This window comes from Drosophila persimilis, unplaced genomic scaffold, assembly GCF_003286085.1.
Source record: "Drosophila persimilis strain 14011-0111.01,24,50 unplaced genomic scaffold, DperRS2 tig00000000-arrow-pilon, whole genome shotgun sequence".
NCBI classification, from domain to species: Eukaryota; Metazoa; Arthropoda; class Insecta; order Diptera; family Drosophilidae; genus Drosophila; species Drosophila persimilis.
In genome coordinates, this window is record NW_020825288.1 from 16,307,729 (window position 1) to 16,324,972 (window position 17,244).

Consider the following 17,244-nt stretch of genomic DNA (forward strand, 5'->3'; position numbering starts at 1 on the left):
GGGATGACACAAGTGCCGATAGATACCGTCATCATATAATAAATCTTAATTTTTTCATCGGTATATTCCGGCATATTTTGAAAACGAGACGGTATATTTTTTGGTATATTTCAGAGGGACAGACAGAATGAATTATCGAAAAATCGAAAAACAGTCACACTGATTGATATTCTTTGTGACAAGGTATGTTTTGTTTTCGTTTTATTTTTAAATGCGCAAAAAAAATTAAAAACTACTAAAGAAATAAAGAAAAATGATGTTCGTTTCTAAATAAGCTGTTGTTAACTATGTACTAAAATGCAGATGTACATAAAAGGGCGTTTTATATGCATGAAAAAGCATCAGCAGCTGCTTCGGCCAACAAACATGGCGTCGGTCTCGGTCTGCGACTAATCCCGTTTATTTTCTCTTCTCTTTCGCTAGTGAAATCGTAAAAACCTAAAAGCAAAATGACTGGTCGTGGAAAGGGAGGAAAAGGATTGGGAAAAGGCGGTGCCAAACGCCATCGCAAGGTCTTGCGTGATAACATCCAGGGAATCACCAAGCCAGCCATTCGTCGTCTGGCCCGTCGCGGCGGAGTAAAGCGTATTTCAGGCTTGATCTACGAAGAAACCCGAGGTGTCTTGAAGGTGGGTGCATTTACTTAAGAGTACTTACAAAGCGAACTACAGTTAACCGTGCAATATTTTCGTAGGTCTTCTTGGAAAACGTGATCCGTGATGCCGTCACTTACACCGAGCACGCCAAGCGCAAGACCGTGACCGCTATGGACGTGGTCTACGCCTTGAAGCGCCAGGGACGTACCCTGTACGGTTTCGGTGGTTAAATAAAACCCCGGCCGAAATATTATTCACCATTTGGAAACTATAACTTAATCCAAAACTTAATCAAAAAATACTTGATCAAAAACTTAACCAGACGCATATTCCATAACTATTTAACAATTAATCAAACTGACAGTAATAAATAAACATTTCGAGTAGTTGTCAAAAAATTTAAAATCTTTAATTAGAACGGAGAAAAGTGTAATTATTAATTTTAGCAGCGCTTGCGGCGCTTTTGGTTTTATTTCCACTTGCTTCCTTTGATGCATAAATTATTTCGTGGTGACAGCAAGAGCACTCAATGCTGTGGGTGGAGGCTCCTCATTGCTTTGCTTGTAAAACTAGAAATTTTACCCTTCATGGAAATTTTAAGGCGTTGGCGTTGGCGTTAAGGCTTGTGGGTTCTGTTGGGTGCACGGAAGAGATTGTGTTCTGAAAAATGATAGTTTTGATTTGTAAGAGATGCATTAAAAGGTTGCCTCCCGATTCTTTTTCTTCAACAACAAGTAGGCAGTACGCGGCGACAACTTGGCATCCTTATCCATGACTGTTTCAGACTGGCGGCGACGCCTGAAGACCGGCATGTCGGGGGAAATGGACATCTGGACAAACATATCGGGATTCGGTACTTGTGGCTGCAATCCGGTGCCCAAACCCGAGCCATCGGCCATCGTATTTGAGGATCTTGCACCAAGGAGCCCCATGTACGTTTCCACTTGCTCGCGTAGTTCATTCATATGATTATGTGCATCAGAAAGATTGAAGCCAGAGTCAGGAAGCGTTTCTTTGCTGGGTTCTTGACTGGCCTCAGGCTTGCGCTCTCTTTGGGATATGTGTTGAGGCACATATCCATCGACATCGCGATAATTGGCCAAGATCTGGCTAAAATTCGGGTTCAAGATGCCGGCGCCGTCTCCAAACTGTTTGTTCTCGTAGCGGCATCTTTCCTCGTCATCGCGCTTCGCCCTCACCTCGCTGTCGTAGTTGCTTGTATCGGTGCCGTTTCCCACTCCTACGTAACGATCTCGCCCCTGCTGATTCGCGTATACAAGGACCCCGTCCCCAATGTCTTGCTCAAATTGCAACTTCGCGTTGAGTTTGAACTGGGGCAAAGAAATGGTTCAATATAGTTGGGAAATAGTTGTGACTGTCCAAGAAATCACTTACATGGCTCTCGTTGGCGAATTCGTGATCCGACTTCGACTCGTGTTTCTTGTTGACATTTTTAACGTTTTGCTCTTCGTACTTCATCTCGCTGCGCACCTTTCGGACCTGCAACAGAGTCCGGCGTGGCGACTGCTCTTCCTCGCGAGGGCTGACCTCCATTGGCTCCAGCTCAGATTGTTCCTCTTCATGTCGGCTTGAGTATTGCGTCTCCTGCGTCTTATATTGGCTTGACACTTGTAGATGCGGAATATCTTTTCGCAGGGTCGACAAGTCGCTTCGCGGAGTCGTTTCCGGGGTGGTGACGACGCTGTTGACCAGCTTTCCGAACTCCGTCTGGCGATACGTTGGCGATCTGTGAAATACAAATGGGATAATGGGAAAGCTCACAGAGGGATATGGCAAAGAAAGACATACTCTATGAGGGCTTCCTTCATTTCCATATATTCGTTAACCACTTGGGATAGGGAGGCGTCCGTGATCTTGTCAGAGATCATGTGGCTGTTACAGTTCATTAGTTGATTGCTGAGTCTTACATTCAGCTTCTCGGCCTTCTTGCGTAGAGTCCGTTCGAAGGACAGCTCCTGCTCAAGGCGCTTGACGTGCAACACCACCTGTCTGACAGTGAACTTCTGGCCCTTGGGCAGGCTATGCAGCCCGTTGAAGCAGCTGAGATCGTACTCCGGCTCCTTCTTCTTTTCGAAGTCTGGGATGCCCAGGTGTTCGCGAATGCTACGCTGCAAGAAATGGCTGATTCCCTGGTTGTGCCGTACATTGAACTCGCCGATGGTGGTGTTCAGTTTCAGGCAGTCGATTATGAGATTGGCTCCAATATCAGTAAGGCCACAGCCCTGCATGTCGACAGCTGCAAAAACCGAAGATCTTAGAGCGGGCTGCCCAGTATTGTTCCTCCTACTTACAATTTATCCAGACATCCTCCTTCAGCACCTCGGCGATCAATCGTAGGCCTTCGTCCCCGATCATCGGATTGTTAGCGAGAAGAATCGTTCGTAGTCCCAAAATGGAATTGACATCGACATCCCGGTAGCGCAGGGACTTTTCCCACCCCTCCGTGTAGTGTGATATCTTTTGCATCTGGGGGGGATATCAAGGATTACCACGTATCCTAAGTACTTTACCGCCGATATACCTTGATCATTTCGGCCACATGCTTGGCCCCCTTTGAGGTGATTTTGCACTCGCAGAGATCGAAATATGCAATACGATTGAGATACTTGACCGTGTGGCAAACCATCTCGCACCCCTTGTCCCCAATGCTGGAACTGCGAAAGCTCAAGGTCTCCAGGCAATCGTTGGCGACCAGCGACTAGAACAGAGGACACAATGATGGGATTTAGGATGAATCGTATCAGACCTACCTTGGCAATACACTCAATGTAGACGTCATACAGGGGCAGACCCTCGAGCTTGAGCACTTTGATGTTCTTGTTGTTCGACACACAATCGGCGATGGACTTGACGAGGCCGCTGAAAATGAAGCGCGTGAATACCACCGGGCGCTCTCGGAAGAGCCGGGCCCGATTCTCCGTGTCGATGGGCTCGATTATATCTGCATGAAAACCGGTTTCTTAGTTTGACGCCCTATGGTCCGCCTCCGGCTACTCACTGTTTTGATAGGAGCGACGCATGTGCAGTACCAAGTTCTGCAGAACGATGTCATGTTGTAGAGCCTCGATGACCATCATCCAGTCGGTCACGTTCAGCTTATCGGCGAAGACGTCCAGCAAGGTGTTCGCATTGGATTTCTTCCGTATTTCGGACACTGGTGTGAGATTTTTGGCGCGACATAGCTCTAAGTAGCGGAAATGGAAGCAACGACTCTTGCTGGATTTTTGGAGATAAGTCGGGCTCGTTACTGCCGATCTGGATCCCTTTAGTAAATTTCTTTGCTGTCCTTTCCGTATGCCGGAGGCACGATCCAGAGACATTTTCTGTACGATGAAGCCCAAACGAGACTAGATTTAATATAAAACGAGCACAATTTCTAGACTGTAACAAATAGCAGACATAATATTCAAGGAAAGCAATGTTAAAACAAAATAAACAGTTTTGCTTGAGTATTAACTCCACTTTTTGATACATCTTACTTACCTAGACAATGTTTGATACACTAATACGAGTAAAATTTGTAGCAGCGGGTAACAAATACTAGTGGACACAATACTCAAAGTAATCTATTTCTATTCCAGCATATTCAAAGGATGCTATGTTTAAAGAGAAATAGCTTCCTTTGAGTATTAAGTCTACTAAACATTGTCTAGTGTTTGGTTATATGCTTTTTTTGGTCAGTGTTGTGTAACTCTACAATTCTGCAGACCTAACCTTCAAAATTGCATAAGCCCAACGCTCTTCACTTCCGTTGTCCACCTCCCCACCGCTCTTCTCTCGTTTCCAAGTCTTCCAGTCTGATCGTAAACAAACCATCCCACCCCCATGCAGCACCACCAGCCCCCCCACTACTCGTGGCGGTGGAATTTACGGTTCGGCAATTACTCGCGTGCCTGCAGTGCAGTCGTTTCTCTCTCTCTCTGTATGCGCCAGGGTTGCCACAACATTCGTTGACAACTCCATTCCCATACAGCACAACGTTCCGTTGCTAGAGCTTGAGCTGGCTGTGTCTGGCACCGAGGCTCTTAGTCGTTTTGCGGCTTTCGAAGCTTCCACTTGGTTTTCGCGGTTAGTTCGTGTTCCGAAAACATTTAACGGTCTTTGAAATTTCAAAGTGCAATCGTGATTTATTTATTCTTTAACGTAAGACCCCCGCCTGGTCAGCACTAAGTACGTTGCGTGGTTTGAAGCACGTTCCGTCGGCGGCGTCAAGTGTCATTAAAGTGATCTATCTATCCCGTACTCATCATCCACATATGTGGTACCCCTCCCTCCCAGTTTGGAATCGAGTTCCGGTTCGTGCATTGCCCAATTTCAGAGCATGCGACACGTTTATTTAGTTCTGGGGTTCTTTGACTCATGCCTAATTACCAGTGACGTCGTGGTCGTGCTGGTGCTGGCCCACAGAAGAAGCCTTCTCGAAAATGTGTCAGTACAAGAAATTTGAAAGTTCTCTGTGAGCAGTCAACTGGCAATCGAGTGAGACATTGGAAGTGCTCCCTGAAATAATTACCATAAAAGTGTCAAGAGTCAAAGGATACTCCTTGCGTTCTGTGTTCGGACGGGTGCTAGAGGAATACCTTTTTGAAGAGGGTAAGTATTGGAACCGGTTTGGCTGCAGGCGTCAGATGTCCTGTAATTTGTTAAGGGGTTTCCCTCCTTACTGGGGATGGCTTTGATGGTATAGAAGCTCTATGATCAACGTACGAAGGGTTGCCCAACTACGTTCCGCTACCCCCCTAGCGTATGTAAGGTCACTCAGCCCAGGTCAAGGACTTGCTTGCTCTTCCAAGTCGCGAGTCGATCGCACATGTATGCGAAACCAATTGTCTAAGTGCCCGAAATGTAGCAATACTCCTACTTTTCGAGGCAGATTCGGATGAAAGAAGCAGTTGGATTGGGATATGCAAAAATCGAGCTAGAAAAGGAGACCAAGTGTAACGGACAAATGTTTTACGACACTTTGTCTGCATCCAAGCCATGTTACTGCCAAGATTTGGCCGGGGCTCAGCGCTACAGTGGAGCCGAAGAGGTGGCAGGGACTACGCACATTACCATGAAAGTGAGACGGATGCGGGCGTCGCTTGAACCTGGCTATGAGTCAAAAACCAAGCTACCGCAACGGAGCTGCCTCCAGCCAACGTCCCCCTCCCACCCCCCATATGCCAACTCTCCTTTTGTTTGTCAGCCAACAACAAACAATAGCTCGCATGGAGTTTTGCTGCTGGCGTTGAACTTGACTGTCGGAGCCCCGTATCGGAATCGATGGGCATGACAAACAGGGCCCTAATATGGGGGAGGAAGTGTTCAAATTGGAGTACTGGTAGCCATGGGCATGGGCCCCCTCCGATTGTTTGCTCAGCCACTCGTTCGTGCCCCGGAAACTGAAGGCAACATTGGTCACAGCCCAAGCTACAGGGCCCGTCACTACTCGTATCTCTATCTCTGCCTATGACTCTGCCTCTGACTCTCTCTGAGCCGCGCTTAACATATTTAATATAATTAAATGAGCCCCTGACGGAGGCAGACATGGAAAGTCAACCGTCAGGTACGATGCGGCACAGCTTAGCTGCCAACAAACGATTATATAGTGGAGGAGCAGGAGCAGGAGTTGCTGGAACTTGTCGCATCATCATGCACAACATCCGAAATCAAAAATTGTTTCATTGAGATTTCCATTTCTCTGGGATTACCTTGGAGTCGCCAGCAGCTTTGTTTGTGGTTAACCGCAAGAGTTAATGGGATGGGATTTGATGGGAAGTGCAATGGAACGGAATGGGTAGCGCTGTGGCATCCATTGGTTGCAAAGTTCGAGTATATTGAACTATTTTCGTGCAGGATTTCACTTTTTGGCCAACTCTGACCGGGAAACAAAAGGCCGGGCCAAGCCGGGCCACGGCGGGCCAGAACATGCCAAGCGTGACCTTTGCAACAAGAGTCATTAGCACCAGGCAACCGCCAAGAGTCTGTAGAGTCTGCCGAGTCTCAGTCCCAGATGTTGGAGATTTGGGAGCTGTGGAAAGGCAGCGTCGTCACCCGCCGACATCGTCATGGCTCTGAGACTTTGCTGGCGACTCTTCCACTTTCAGCTTACATAAATTGTGAGTGAAATGGCAACCGACCTGCAACCGTCAGGTCGGATTTCTGCGAGGCGGCGGCGTGACTTATTAATTTGCTTTAATTCAGTGGGTTTTCGCCGGGTGGAAAATTGCCAACAGGAAAGTGCGTCTCTGTCACTAATGGACTTAATTAAGACTACATTTAGTTTGGCTTTAAATAGCCTCATTTAAAGTGGAGTGATAGCTATGGAGGCAAAGACAGTGTTTAAGTGTGTATACAGGGCGTATGGTGAATACTTAGAGTAATAGATTTCAAACCCACGAACAATATCATACGCATACTATATTTCTATATATGTTCTGACTCTGTATCGCTCGGATTCACTGATGGACCCCATCGACAGCTGTGATAGATAGCCTCATTCGGATAGCCCCATGGAAAAGCATTGCAGCATGAAATTGTATGACCACCCGAGCATTCCCTGCCAGCCAACTGACCAAACAACCCAATTGCCTCTCGGCCATGAATACACATGGATAATTACAAGCGAAGCTCCCAGCCAGCTTCTTTTCAAGCCTCGTCCCAAAACTGAGAAGAAATTGTTGCATGTGGCGCGTGTTGAAAGCGAAATCAGCCACAAATTGTGATTACTTTTGAATCAAAAGTGCCCCAACGGCCACTGCAAGGCTAGGGGGGATGGATTGACTAACGACCTTGTCTGCAGATTCGCTCGCCGCGATAAAGAGATGATTTTCGAAGAGGTGGGGTTGTGCAACCTGAAAGATGGACAAGTACACAAATCAATTACCGGTTGACCGGGGGCCTGGGTCTGAGGCATTTACGATTGCCAACAATTAAGAAATATCCAAGTGATTGCGAAATCAATGAACCGCACTCAGCGGTGGCTCTGACTCTGTGTCTGTCTTTCTGTGCAGCGAGACGATATGCAAGTGCTCCGATTGCAAATGAGGCAAACCGAGTTGAACCTTCGAACAATGGCAATGTCTGGCATTAATAAGCCGCCGCCAATGGTATCTGTATCTGTGGCTGCATCTGTATCTGACAGATGCAGTCATCGCTATGCACTTTTCACACGCGTACATGATCCGCTGTGTGAGAAACCAAACGGAGATAAGGCTACACTCCTCTCCAAGCTATGGAGAAACATCATTAAATTTTCGTACACATAAGGGCTGGAAAATCCGCCCCACAACTTTCAGTTTTCACTCCACTTGAGCGAGAACTTACTATAAATATTAACTGTGGAGATCATCTAGAATTTATTGGCAGTGCAGCAGTCCATAAAAGAGACAAATCTGGCACATGAATACATCTAGATAGTACTGGCACAAGAGTAATACTTAATAATTGCCGGGCAGTTTAGAAAACGTTACGGTCGTTAAACCTTGCAAGAAACACACAAAAACAAAGTCAATAAAATTTCTTCAGCGGAATTCCAGGCTAGTGCTGAGCCAGCAGCAGACCGGCCAATAAAGAGCACACGCTTTAATTAATTTGCTCATAAAACTTTCGCAAAAGATTTGGCCAATTCTCACGCAGAGAACACACGAGCCACAGCGGCAGGTCCAGTCCAGTTCCAGGTAACAGTTCCATTGAGAAACATATGTCCGACCTAATTGTTGGGCTGGGTTCGGAGTTGGGTTTGGGGAAGATATGTTGCAAGAGCAGAACCAGAACCGAAAGCATACCTCTCCACTTTAGAGTGCTTTCTCGAGCGAAACTGTTTTGGGGTCATAAGGCACAGCCCCAGAGTCACCATAAAATGTGACAGACCAGGCCCGACGTATGGAAAATGGGTTAGCACTGGGTTATGGGTTCTGTTGTAACACTCTGTCTATTTTCTAGGTGTCGCTCTGCTGGTGTCATCCGAGGGCGAGAGTCTACCTGTCATGTGGCAGTCGCAGTAACCAAAAGGTGCCCACTAAAACAACATCGTCATCGTCATCATCATTACCATGTACAACGAACAGCTAAGGCAATCCACAGACTACAAGAAGGTGCGCTTAAAAAGGACCCACCCGAAACGATGGAATCCTCCCGGAGAAGGAAGCACCATGGTGATCGTTAGCGTTGTATTTGCCGCTCTAATCGCTATCGTTGCCTCTAATCGTCCGCCCCGCTTTGCTATGGACGGACAGTCGGAGATTGTACTGCGGCTGAAGGAGAGCCCTGAAACGAAAGTGGGTAAGTATCAATCAATCTACCCCACAAGCAATCTCATCAACCATCCAATCCCACCGCCCATCTAGGAACCCTGATCTACACCCTTAAGGGCTATGATCCGGACAATGATCCGCTTACCTTTGGCAAGCGAAACTCCCACGACAGCGAGATCATACGCATCGAAAACACGGGTGGAAACGAGGCCAAGGTCTACCTGGCCAAGGAGCTGGACCGTGAGCAGCAGGACGAGTATGCCATAGTCCTGACGCTGACAGACAGCCACTACAGCGACCACAGCTATGTGACGCAGAGCCTCCTGCTGCTGGTCGAGGACATCAACGACAACGTGCCCACCTTCCTGCCCTACCAGAATGCCATCGAGATACCCGAGGGCAGTGGCCCGGGCGTGATCAGCACCCTGGAGGCCACCGATGCCGATGAGGGGGCCTACGGTCAGGTGGTTTACTATCTGCAGGAGCTCGATGGCGACAACGATGTCTTCAGCATCGCCACGAACCAGGGCAAGGGCGTGCTGCGCCTCCAGCGAGAACTGGACTACGAATCGAAGAGTCTGTATCAGTTGCGCGTGCTGGCCATTGATCGGGCCAACCAGGGACCGGTCAACACCGGCACGGCTGCCATTCTGGTCAAGGTGAAGGACATCGAGGATCAGCCGCCGGAATTCGTGGAAGTTCAGGCCGTCGCCCGCATTGCCGAGGATGCCCCTGTGGGCACAAGGGTACTGCGGGTGCGGGCGATCGACGGTGATCGTGGGATCAACAATCCGATCGCCTACAGTCTGGAGGCCAACGATCTATTCGACATTGACCGACACACCGGTATCGTCCACACCCTCACCGAGCTTGACCGTGAGGAGCAGAGCGATCAGGTGAATGGAGCGCACATTCTGAGGATCACTGCCACCGAGCTGTCAAAGTCCAACACTCAGGTGGCTCCCGTCTCGATACGCACGGAGGTGACGGTCATTGTCAGCGATGTGAACGACGAGATTCCCACTTTTGGGGAGTCGCTCTATCGCTGTGAGGTCAATGAGAATGCTCAGACCAACACGCCGCTGAACTTCATCGATGAGGATGTGCAGAACGTGGTCTACGACCACGACGAGGGCAACAACGGCACCTTTCGCTTGTTTCTCGATCCGCCCAACGATCTCTTTGAGATTGTTCCCGAACTGGCGGTCAATGAGGCCAACTTTATGCTACGCGTCAAGAACTCCAAGTCGCTGGACTTTGAGCAGTTTGTAGAGATCAACTTTACCATTTTTGCCAGGGAAATCGATGAGCCCAGTCGATGGAGGTGCGTTGGACGTTGGGAATGGGTTTCGGAGCTCTAATTGTCGATCTTATTTCCGCTTTCAGTTCCGCTCATGTGCAGATCTTCATACGGGATCAGAACGACAACTTTCCGGAGTTCAGGCATGCGATATACAATGCCAGTGTGCTGGAGAACAGCGATCAGGGCACGATCATCACCAAAGTGGAGGCAGTGGATGTTGATTCGGGGGACTACGGCACCATGGGCATACGCTACACGAACCTCAGAGGAGGCATAGCTCATTTGTAAGTACACAAGACTTAAATCCATACCTTCCGCAACTTATGGGCCGCTTTCTCCACACAGACTCCATCTGAATCCTATAACGGGATTGATCACCATCAAGCAGCATGGCGGAGCGGCCTTTGACCGGGAGATCATCTCCCGACACTACCTAACCGTAGAGGCCATTGACAATGTTGGCCAGGGCAATCGGAACACGGCCCAGATCATTGTCGACATTCAGGATGTCAACGACAACGCCCCCACCTTCCCCCAGCGACAGTACGAAACGAAGCTACTGGAGAACAAGGGCGAGTTCGAGACGCCCCTGCAATTAGAAGCCCGCGACCTGGATCTGAATGGAACCGAGAACAGCCAGATCACCTATGAGATTGTGGAGGGTCTCTACCGCTCGAACTTCACCATTGATCCGCAGAGCGGACTTCTCCAGCCGCTACATCACTTCGACTTCGAGGAGCTGGTGGACACCGATCGGAGGAGTGTGCGCCAGGCCGGCGGCAGCATGCGAGAGATCGATCTGCTTGTGCGGGCTCGCGACTCTGGCATACCCATGCTCTCGACGGTCGTGCCGGTGCTCATCTATGTGCAGGACGTCAACGACAATCCGCCCATCTTCCAGAAGAGCTTCTATGCGAAAACAGTGCCCGAGGACCTGCCCGGCGGCAGCTCAGTGCTCCAGGTCACGGCCATCGATCGCGACGGCTCGTCGCCCAACAATGCCGTGGTCTATCGCATCCAGACGGGGGCCAGCGACAAGTTTATCATCAACTCAGAGTCGGGCGTGATATCGGTGGCACAGGGTGCCAACTTGGATCCCGATCTCACTGACAGCAAGCGTTCGATCTACACTTTGTCCGTGGTAGGTACTGGAAGATGTTCCTTCTCTATAAATACTGAGGAAATTTGGTCTTAACAGCTCGCTATAGATGGAGGACTGGGCAACTCTCAACTGATGAGCACAGCCACTGTGAACATCAGCATACAGGATGTTAACAACAAGCTGCCGCTGCTGACGGACCTGCCCGCCCTGAAGATCGTGGAAAACACGCAAGTGGGGAGCCTGGTCTATCGGATCAGGGCAACGGACTCCGACCAGAATGCCATACTGCGCTACAAGTTGAATGCGGAACACTGCGAGGGCCGGAACGAGGAGGGGGCTCTGGTAAAGGCCAGCGAATACGACTACCTTGGGGCCTTTGAGGTGGACCCCATCGAGGGGAGCCTGAAGGTTGTCAAGCTGCTGGATCGCGAAAGGGTCGAACACATTAAGCTGGCCATTACAGTCGAAGATCTGGCAGCGGCCAAGGGCAAGCAGATCGTAGAAGGTGAGATCAAAGAAGGAGTCAGACCATCGACCAAAGACACTGTAAACATTAAGATGAGTAACGCACTTTAGCTATGCCTGGCAGCTGACAGTCGAAACGTACTCTTTACTTTATAATTTAATTATTGTACTTTGCCTTTGCTTAGACCCTAACCATATCTTCTTTCGATATCCGATTAGGTTTCCTCAACATTCAGGTGCTGGACGAGAACGACAACAATCCCAAGTTCAAGCAGTCCTTCTACCGCCAATCGATCACGGAGAACAGCATCAATGGCGCCATGGTTGTCAATGTGCTGGCCTACGACGTGGACAGGAATCGGACCATCACCTATGCCCTGGAGGGCAATCCCACCTACCGCAGTCTGATCCACTTGGATGCCCAGACCGGGGAGATTGTGGTGGCCAATAAGATCGATCACGAACAGCATCAGTGGCTGAACTTTAGCGTACGGGCCACAGACTCTGGTCTGCCTCCACGCTCCTCGCTAATCGATGTCTATGTCACGGTGCTGGACGAGAACGACAACAATCCGTACTTCATTGGAGGGAGCAAGAACTACACGATCAGCGAGAAGGCAGCGCCGGGAACGAGGGTGGCCACCGTCCAGGCGGCGGATGCGGATTCGGGGGACTTTGGCAAGATCACGTTCCTCATGGATCGCATTAGTTCGCAGGGAAAGTTCACCATAGACGCGGACACTGGTGTCCTGACGGTGGCCGATCGTTTGGATCGCGAGACCAAAGACTCATACAATCTGGTCATCGAGGCATGGGACAACTATCAGTTTGGGTTTCTGGCAGGAGAGAGCCGCAATGCCTTCAAGCAAGTGTTGTAAGTACTTGACCGTGAGCGGTATGGGTTTAGAGAGAGCATTCCATATATGTAAGAGTCCAATCAATGCCTTTCAGCATTTCCATCCTGGATGAGAATGACAATCCGCCGGAGGTCAGCCTGCCCACCAGCTGTGTGCTAATCACGGAATACCATGAGCTGCACGAGCGCATTGCCAGCATTGTGGGCAAGGATGCGGATGATCCAGCCACACCCAATGGACGATTGGACTTTGCCATTACCCAGGGCAACAAGGAGGGTACGTTCGCATTTAAGAAACCTTAACCAAACGAATATAATATATTTGCCCTCCTTCCGTTTCAGGTATCTTTGAGCTGCGACAGCTGGATGCGTGGAACGCCCACATCTTTGCCAGCCAGAGTCTGCGCAACAAATTCGGCAACTACAGCCTCACCATAACGACCAGGGATTTGGGTCTGCCAGCGAACATCGTGCACAGCACTCTGGACATTTGCGTGTCAGACTTCAACGATCACGCCCCGGTGTTTGTCAGGCCCTTGCACAACACCACGGTGCGTGTGCCGGAGAATGCCACAGTCGGTAGCCTGATACTGCAGGCCTATGCCAGCGATGCGGATATGGGCCAGAATGCCCTGGTGCGCTACCGCCTGAAGCCTGATCCGTTGGGAAGCTACAAGATGTTCGAGGTGAATGCCAACACGGGAGAGCTCTTCCTCCGGGAGCCACTCAACCGCGAGAGGCAGAAGATACACGAGGTAGGAAGTCCCAAAACACAGAGTAAAAGATGTGAGTGATCATTCTTTTTTTGTTTAAAACAGATACGCATAGAGGCATACGATCAGGGTCTGCCCACATCCCTGAGCACCGATCTCGATCTGACCATATACGTGCGCAACATCAACGACTACGAGCCGCAGTTCATTGTCAACGAAATAGCCGTGAACTTTACGGAGCACTCGGACCCGGGGGCGGAGCGTATTAAGCTGCCCGACACCATAGACAAGGATCAGCTGGAGCTGGACGATCCAGAGGAGACGCCCAGTCAAGTGTGCTACTTCATAGTGCGCGGCAATGAGGCTGGCTACTTTCGCCTGGATCCTGAAACCCATGTCCTGACTCTCGACCGCGAGCTCGACCGCGAGATCGTGGCAAACTTTACGCTTTATGTAAAGGCCACGGAGAATTGCAATAATGATTCGCTCTCCAGTGATCATCAGCGTCGTCGAATGGCCATTGAGATAAACAACAAGATCGCTGGGCATCTGCGACAACCACAGAACAATTACGACCGCTTCAAGCACTCGCGTCACCTGCGGTCTACCGAATACGAGACGGAGCAGGCCACATCCTCGTCTGCTGAGACAGAACTGGTCTCCTACGAAAGCTACGACAGCAGCGTGGAGGATCACCCAGCGGAAGCGGATCACCCTCCGCCCGAAGCGGACAGTACGATTGTTCGGGTTCTGGTCAGGGTTCTGGACATCAACGACAATCCGCCTCGATTCCGTTCCAAGATCTTCACTGGCGGCATCACAACCAATGCGGACTTTGGCCTGAAGTTTATGCGCGTGGAGGCCACGGACGCCGATGAGGGGGCCAATGCCAAGATCGGATACTATCAGGTGGGCGAGATCAGGCAGACCCTGTCCGAGGGACTGGAGAATGTGCGAAAGGCCCCGTTTCTGCTGGACGCGGAGACGGGTGAGGTGCAGCTGAACTTTGATCCGCAGAAGGGAATGAAGGGGTACTTTGATTTTGTGGTCCTGGCCAACGATACGTTGGGCATGAGGGACGTGGCCCATGTGTTCATCTATCTACTGCGCGAGGACCAGAAGGTGCGATTTGTCTTCCGACTGCAGCCGGATGAGCTGCGTGCCCGGGTGGACACTTTCAGAGAGTAAGTCCTAAAGGGAATGCTCTGAGGGAATCGTAGTTAAGTGCCTCCTTCTATTTCTCGCAGCACCTTGGGCAACATAACCGAGTCAATTGTCAACATCGATGAGATCAAAGTGCACGAGAACAAGGACGGCTCGGTGGACAAGACCAAAACGGACCTGTACATGCATCTAGTCGAGCGGGAGGATAACTCCATCTACGAGGTCGCCGAGGTGCTCAAGCTGATCGACTCGCACATCGAGAGCCTGGACGAACTGTTCAAGGATCTCAATGTGCTGGACACACAGCCGGCGGAGGCGCAACTCCTCACAGCTGGCCCCACCAAAGGCCCCCTGTTCGTGTGGCTTGTCTTCACCAATCTTTTCATGGCCACTCTATTGGTGGTCATCCTGGCCCTGTGTGCGTCACAGCGGAACGGCTACAGAAGACAGCTGCGAGCCGCAAAAGTCAATATATTCCGTATGTCCAACTCCCATTTTGGCCATGGAACAAGGTCTCAATTACCGATTTCCTCTATATTTTTTTAGGCGCCCACTCATCGCTGTCTCTGCAGCACACACACGAGCCGGCCACGCGGGTGCCGAACACCAACAAGCACAGTGTCCAGGGTTCCAATCCCATCTGGCTGAAAGGCTACGAGAACGAGTGGTTTAAGAACGAGGAGACTGCTAGGTGAGCGTGCTAAAGAAGCGCCCAATTTCTGGCTAATACTTAGATTCCCCCTATCTGATGCGCAGCGTTGGCGGTCAGGACTCGCTGGACGACAACTTCCTGGCGGTGACCACCGCCCAGGACATGCACGAAACCCTCAAGGGCACCGCCAAGCTCTTCAACAACAGCAACGATCTAAACCGCCACTTCAATCTGTACAATCAGATCGATAAGCTAACGAATAATGCTCAGATTCTGGCCCGCAAGCTGGAGACCACAGAGCTGTAGCCACAGTCCATCCAACTATTTATGACGCCTAGTCTAGGGTAGTCTAGGATAGTCTTAGGCCTAGCATAGGACTAGCTAATAAGACCCATGTAAATATATGTATATTGAAGTGTACGTCAATGGATTCTACGTTATTAATATTATTATTAGCTGTACAGACTTACTGCGTATTTCAGGTCCGATATTAATTAAAATATAAACAAGGCTTCTGGTCACGAATGATAAAATATAAGACAAACGAATGCGCCCTAACTGGAACGGGCACGAATGAGTTCTTTCAATTAGTTGCGGCCACGAGGCTGTGTGATAACACTTACCAGAAAATTCAGAAATTTATGGTAAAAATGTGTGATTCTGGGTTTTGCTTCCGCTTGGTACACTCCTACACCACAGTGCAGGCAAATAACAATCTGCGAGCACTGCACCTGCAGCCGGACCTAGGATCCCAGGTGCCCAGGTGGCCTCGCGGTATGTTCGTGATACAGGATACAAAAAAGAAACAATATTTTTTCACAGTCACAACAAAATTTATAGATGCTCAACCACTGGTGGTGTTTGGATTGCAAAGAAAAAAATTGTTTCTTGTTTGTTTGATTATTTCGTGTTGCAGGAAACGACTTGTTTGGCTGTGAAGTTGTAAATTTGGAATACGTCTCTACTGTGAGGGCCAGGTCAGGGCCTTCCCAGATACAGATCTCACGAGCGTGCCTCTCCACATGACATATGAATGAAAAACAATCCTCTTTGGTTTATTTTTTTTTTTACTAAAAATATTGTATTATATTTTCAGGGTAAAATATTCTGTTGCCATAAAATCAATCAATTCTTTTTTCATTTGCTGTTGCTTTTGTATTTTTTTTGTTGTTTGTTTCGTTTTCTTAAAGTATTTTGTTGTTTTTTTTTCGTTTATAATAGTTACACAAATTAGATCACAAAAATGCACATAAATTACAAAAATGAAATTGTACCTCATACCGAAAAACTTGGGGAAAAAAAACTTCAAATGATGGAAACGAGGCGGCTTCTGGAGGGCGACGACGTGGACGACCCATCTCTGCAGTTCTTACAAATTAAACCAGTTTTGGTTAACAAAAATATCGTAAAGCATAGAGAAATACACAGTATAGTTTTATAGTTTCGGTATAATATATATAAAAAAAACAGTAATTTTGTTCGCGTCACTTGCACAGCGAAGTAGATCAGAGTAGCGTTTGGGGAGGTTGGGGGCAGGGGCAGGGGCAAACCCATTAATCAGTAATGTAATAAACTAACTCAAAAACGAATACATACAGTTCAGTTACATCTATATATAGAGATAGAGAGTGAGAGTGCGGGAGTTACACATATCATATCGTATCATATAATATATTACAGATTTTCCATTATGTTTATAAGTAGTTCCATCTTTCTGCTCGTTCGTTCCCTCAAAACTTTCCCGGAAAGGACAATCCCAATGAGCGATGAGCATGTGTGCCTGTGTTTGTGGGGGGTAATCGGTGTGCGATGAAGGATGCTTCAACATATACAAATACATAGTTATCGAGGGGTTTATTAAACGTATTTTTCATTCATTTAATACTTGCTTAGACGACGGATGAGAAATGAAAACTTACAATGGATGGTTTTTGGGGTGTGGGTGTGGTTTTTTGGAATGAAATGATTTGGGGAAAGTCTGGAAGGGGGTTTGGTTGGTTATTGGTTGGTTTTGAGTCGTATTTTATCGTATTTTAAAGCGTAACAGTTTTCTTGCATGTTTTTGTGTATATGTGTATTGGTTTTATATATAGATATATATACTATGTACTCGTATATATCCCTTTGTTTATATG

The 17,244-nt window shown here is 48.7% G+C and overlaps 3 protein-coding genes and 1 long non-coding RNA gene across 5 annotated transcripts; 3 read left to right on the forward strand and 1 right to left on the reverse strand.

The window, feature by feature from the left end:
- The first annotated feature begins 423 nt into the window (after positions 1-423).
- On the forward strand, positions 424-982 carry LOC6588556 (histone H4). Its single transcript, XM_002013900.2, has 2 exons — positions 424-629; positions 695-982. The coding sequence occupies exons 1-2, from the start codon at positions 450-452 to the stop codon at positions 824-826; spliced, it is 312 nt and encodes a 103-aa protein (XP_002013936.1). The 5' UTR covers positions 424-449; the 3' UTR covers positions 827-982.
- Positions 981-15,841, reverse strand: LOC6588658 (protein Cep78 homolog). Of its 2 annotated transcripts, XM_026986020.1 has the most exons (9): positions 15,733-15,841; positions 15,580-15,667; positions 3,616-3,940; positions 3,368-3,558; positions 3,139-3,315; positions 2,909-3,083; positions 2,406-2,853; positions 1,992-2,343; positions 981-1,927 (listed from the first exon to the last, which is right to left on the reverse strand). In XM_026986020.1, the coding sequence occupies exons 3-9, from the start codon at positions 3,935-3,937 to the stop codon at positions 1,292-1,294; spliced, it is 2,301 nt and encodes a 766-aa protein (XP_026841821.1). In that variant the 5' UTR covers positions 3,938-3,940; positions 15,580-15,667; positions 15,733-15,841; the 3' UTR covers positions 981-1,291. The 2 variants fall into 2 exon arrangements, with proteins under 2 accessions (XP_026841821.1, XP_002013937.1); XM_002013901.2 differs by lacking the exons at positions 15,580-15,667; positions 15,733-15,841 and adding an exon at positions 4,101-4,115 and having other exon boundaries at positions 3,616-3,964.
- Positions 8,569-15,573, forward strand: LOC6588416 (cadherin-23). The gene is made up of 12 exons (XM_002013903.2): positions 8,569-8,882; positions 8,948-10,178; positions 10,241-10,441; positions 10,503-11,298; positions 11,356-11,764; positions 11,944-12,598; positions 12,676-12,857; positions 12,923-13,335; positions 13,399-14,477; positions 14,541-14,935; positions 15,004-15,148; positions 15,214-15,573. The coding sequence occupies exons 1-12, from the start codon at positions 8,654-8,656 to the stop codon at positions 15,413-15,415; spliced, it is 5,937 nt and encodes a 1,978-aa protein (XP_002013939.2). The 5' UTR covers positions 8,569-8,653; the 3' UTR covers positions 15,416-15,573.
- LOC113565137 lies at positions 15,826-16,249 on the forward strand. Its single transcript, XR_003408465.1, has 2 exons — positions 15,826-15,883; positions 16,026-16,249. It is a non-coding gene; the product is annotated as an uncharacterized LOC113565137 (long non-coding RNA).
- The last annotated feature ends 995 nt before the right edge of the window (positions 16,250-17,244 follow it).

Coding starts and splice junctions, on each gene's coding strand:
- LOC6588556 (XM_002013900.2), top strand. CDS start 450: ATGACTGGTCGTGGAAAGGGAGGAAAAGGATTGGGAAAAGGCGGTGCC. Junction 630..694: donor AAACCCGAGGTGTCTTGAAG/GTGGGTGCATTT, acceptor ATATTTTCGTAG/GTCTTCTTGGAAAACGTGAT.
- LOC6588416 (XM_002013903.2), top strand. CDS start 8,654: ATGTACAACGAACAGCTAAGGCAATCCACAGACTACAAGAAGGTGCGC. Junction 8,883..8,947: donor GAGCCCTGAAACGAAAGTGG/GTAAGTATCAAT, acceptor CCGCCCATCTAG/GAACCCTGATCTACACCCTT. Junction 14,478..14,540: donor CGGGTGGACACTTTCAGAGA/GTAAGTCCTAAA, acceptor TATTTCTCGCAG/CACCTTGGGCAACATAACCG.
- LOC6588658 (XM_026986020.1), bottom strand. CDS start 3,937: ATGTCTCTGGATCGTGCCTCCGGCATACGGAAAGGACAGCAAAGAAAT. Junction 2,344..2,405: donor ATGAAGGAAGCCCTCATAGA/GTATGTCTTTCT, acceptor TGTATTTCACAG/ATCGCCAACGTATCGCCAGA. Junction 1,928..1,991: donor AATTCGCCAACGAGAGCCAT/GTAAGTGATTTC, acceptor TCTTTGCCCCAG/TTCAAACTCAACGCGAAGTT.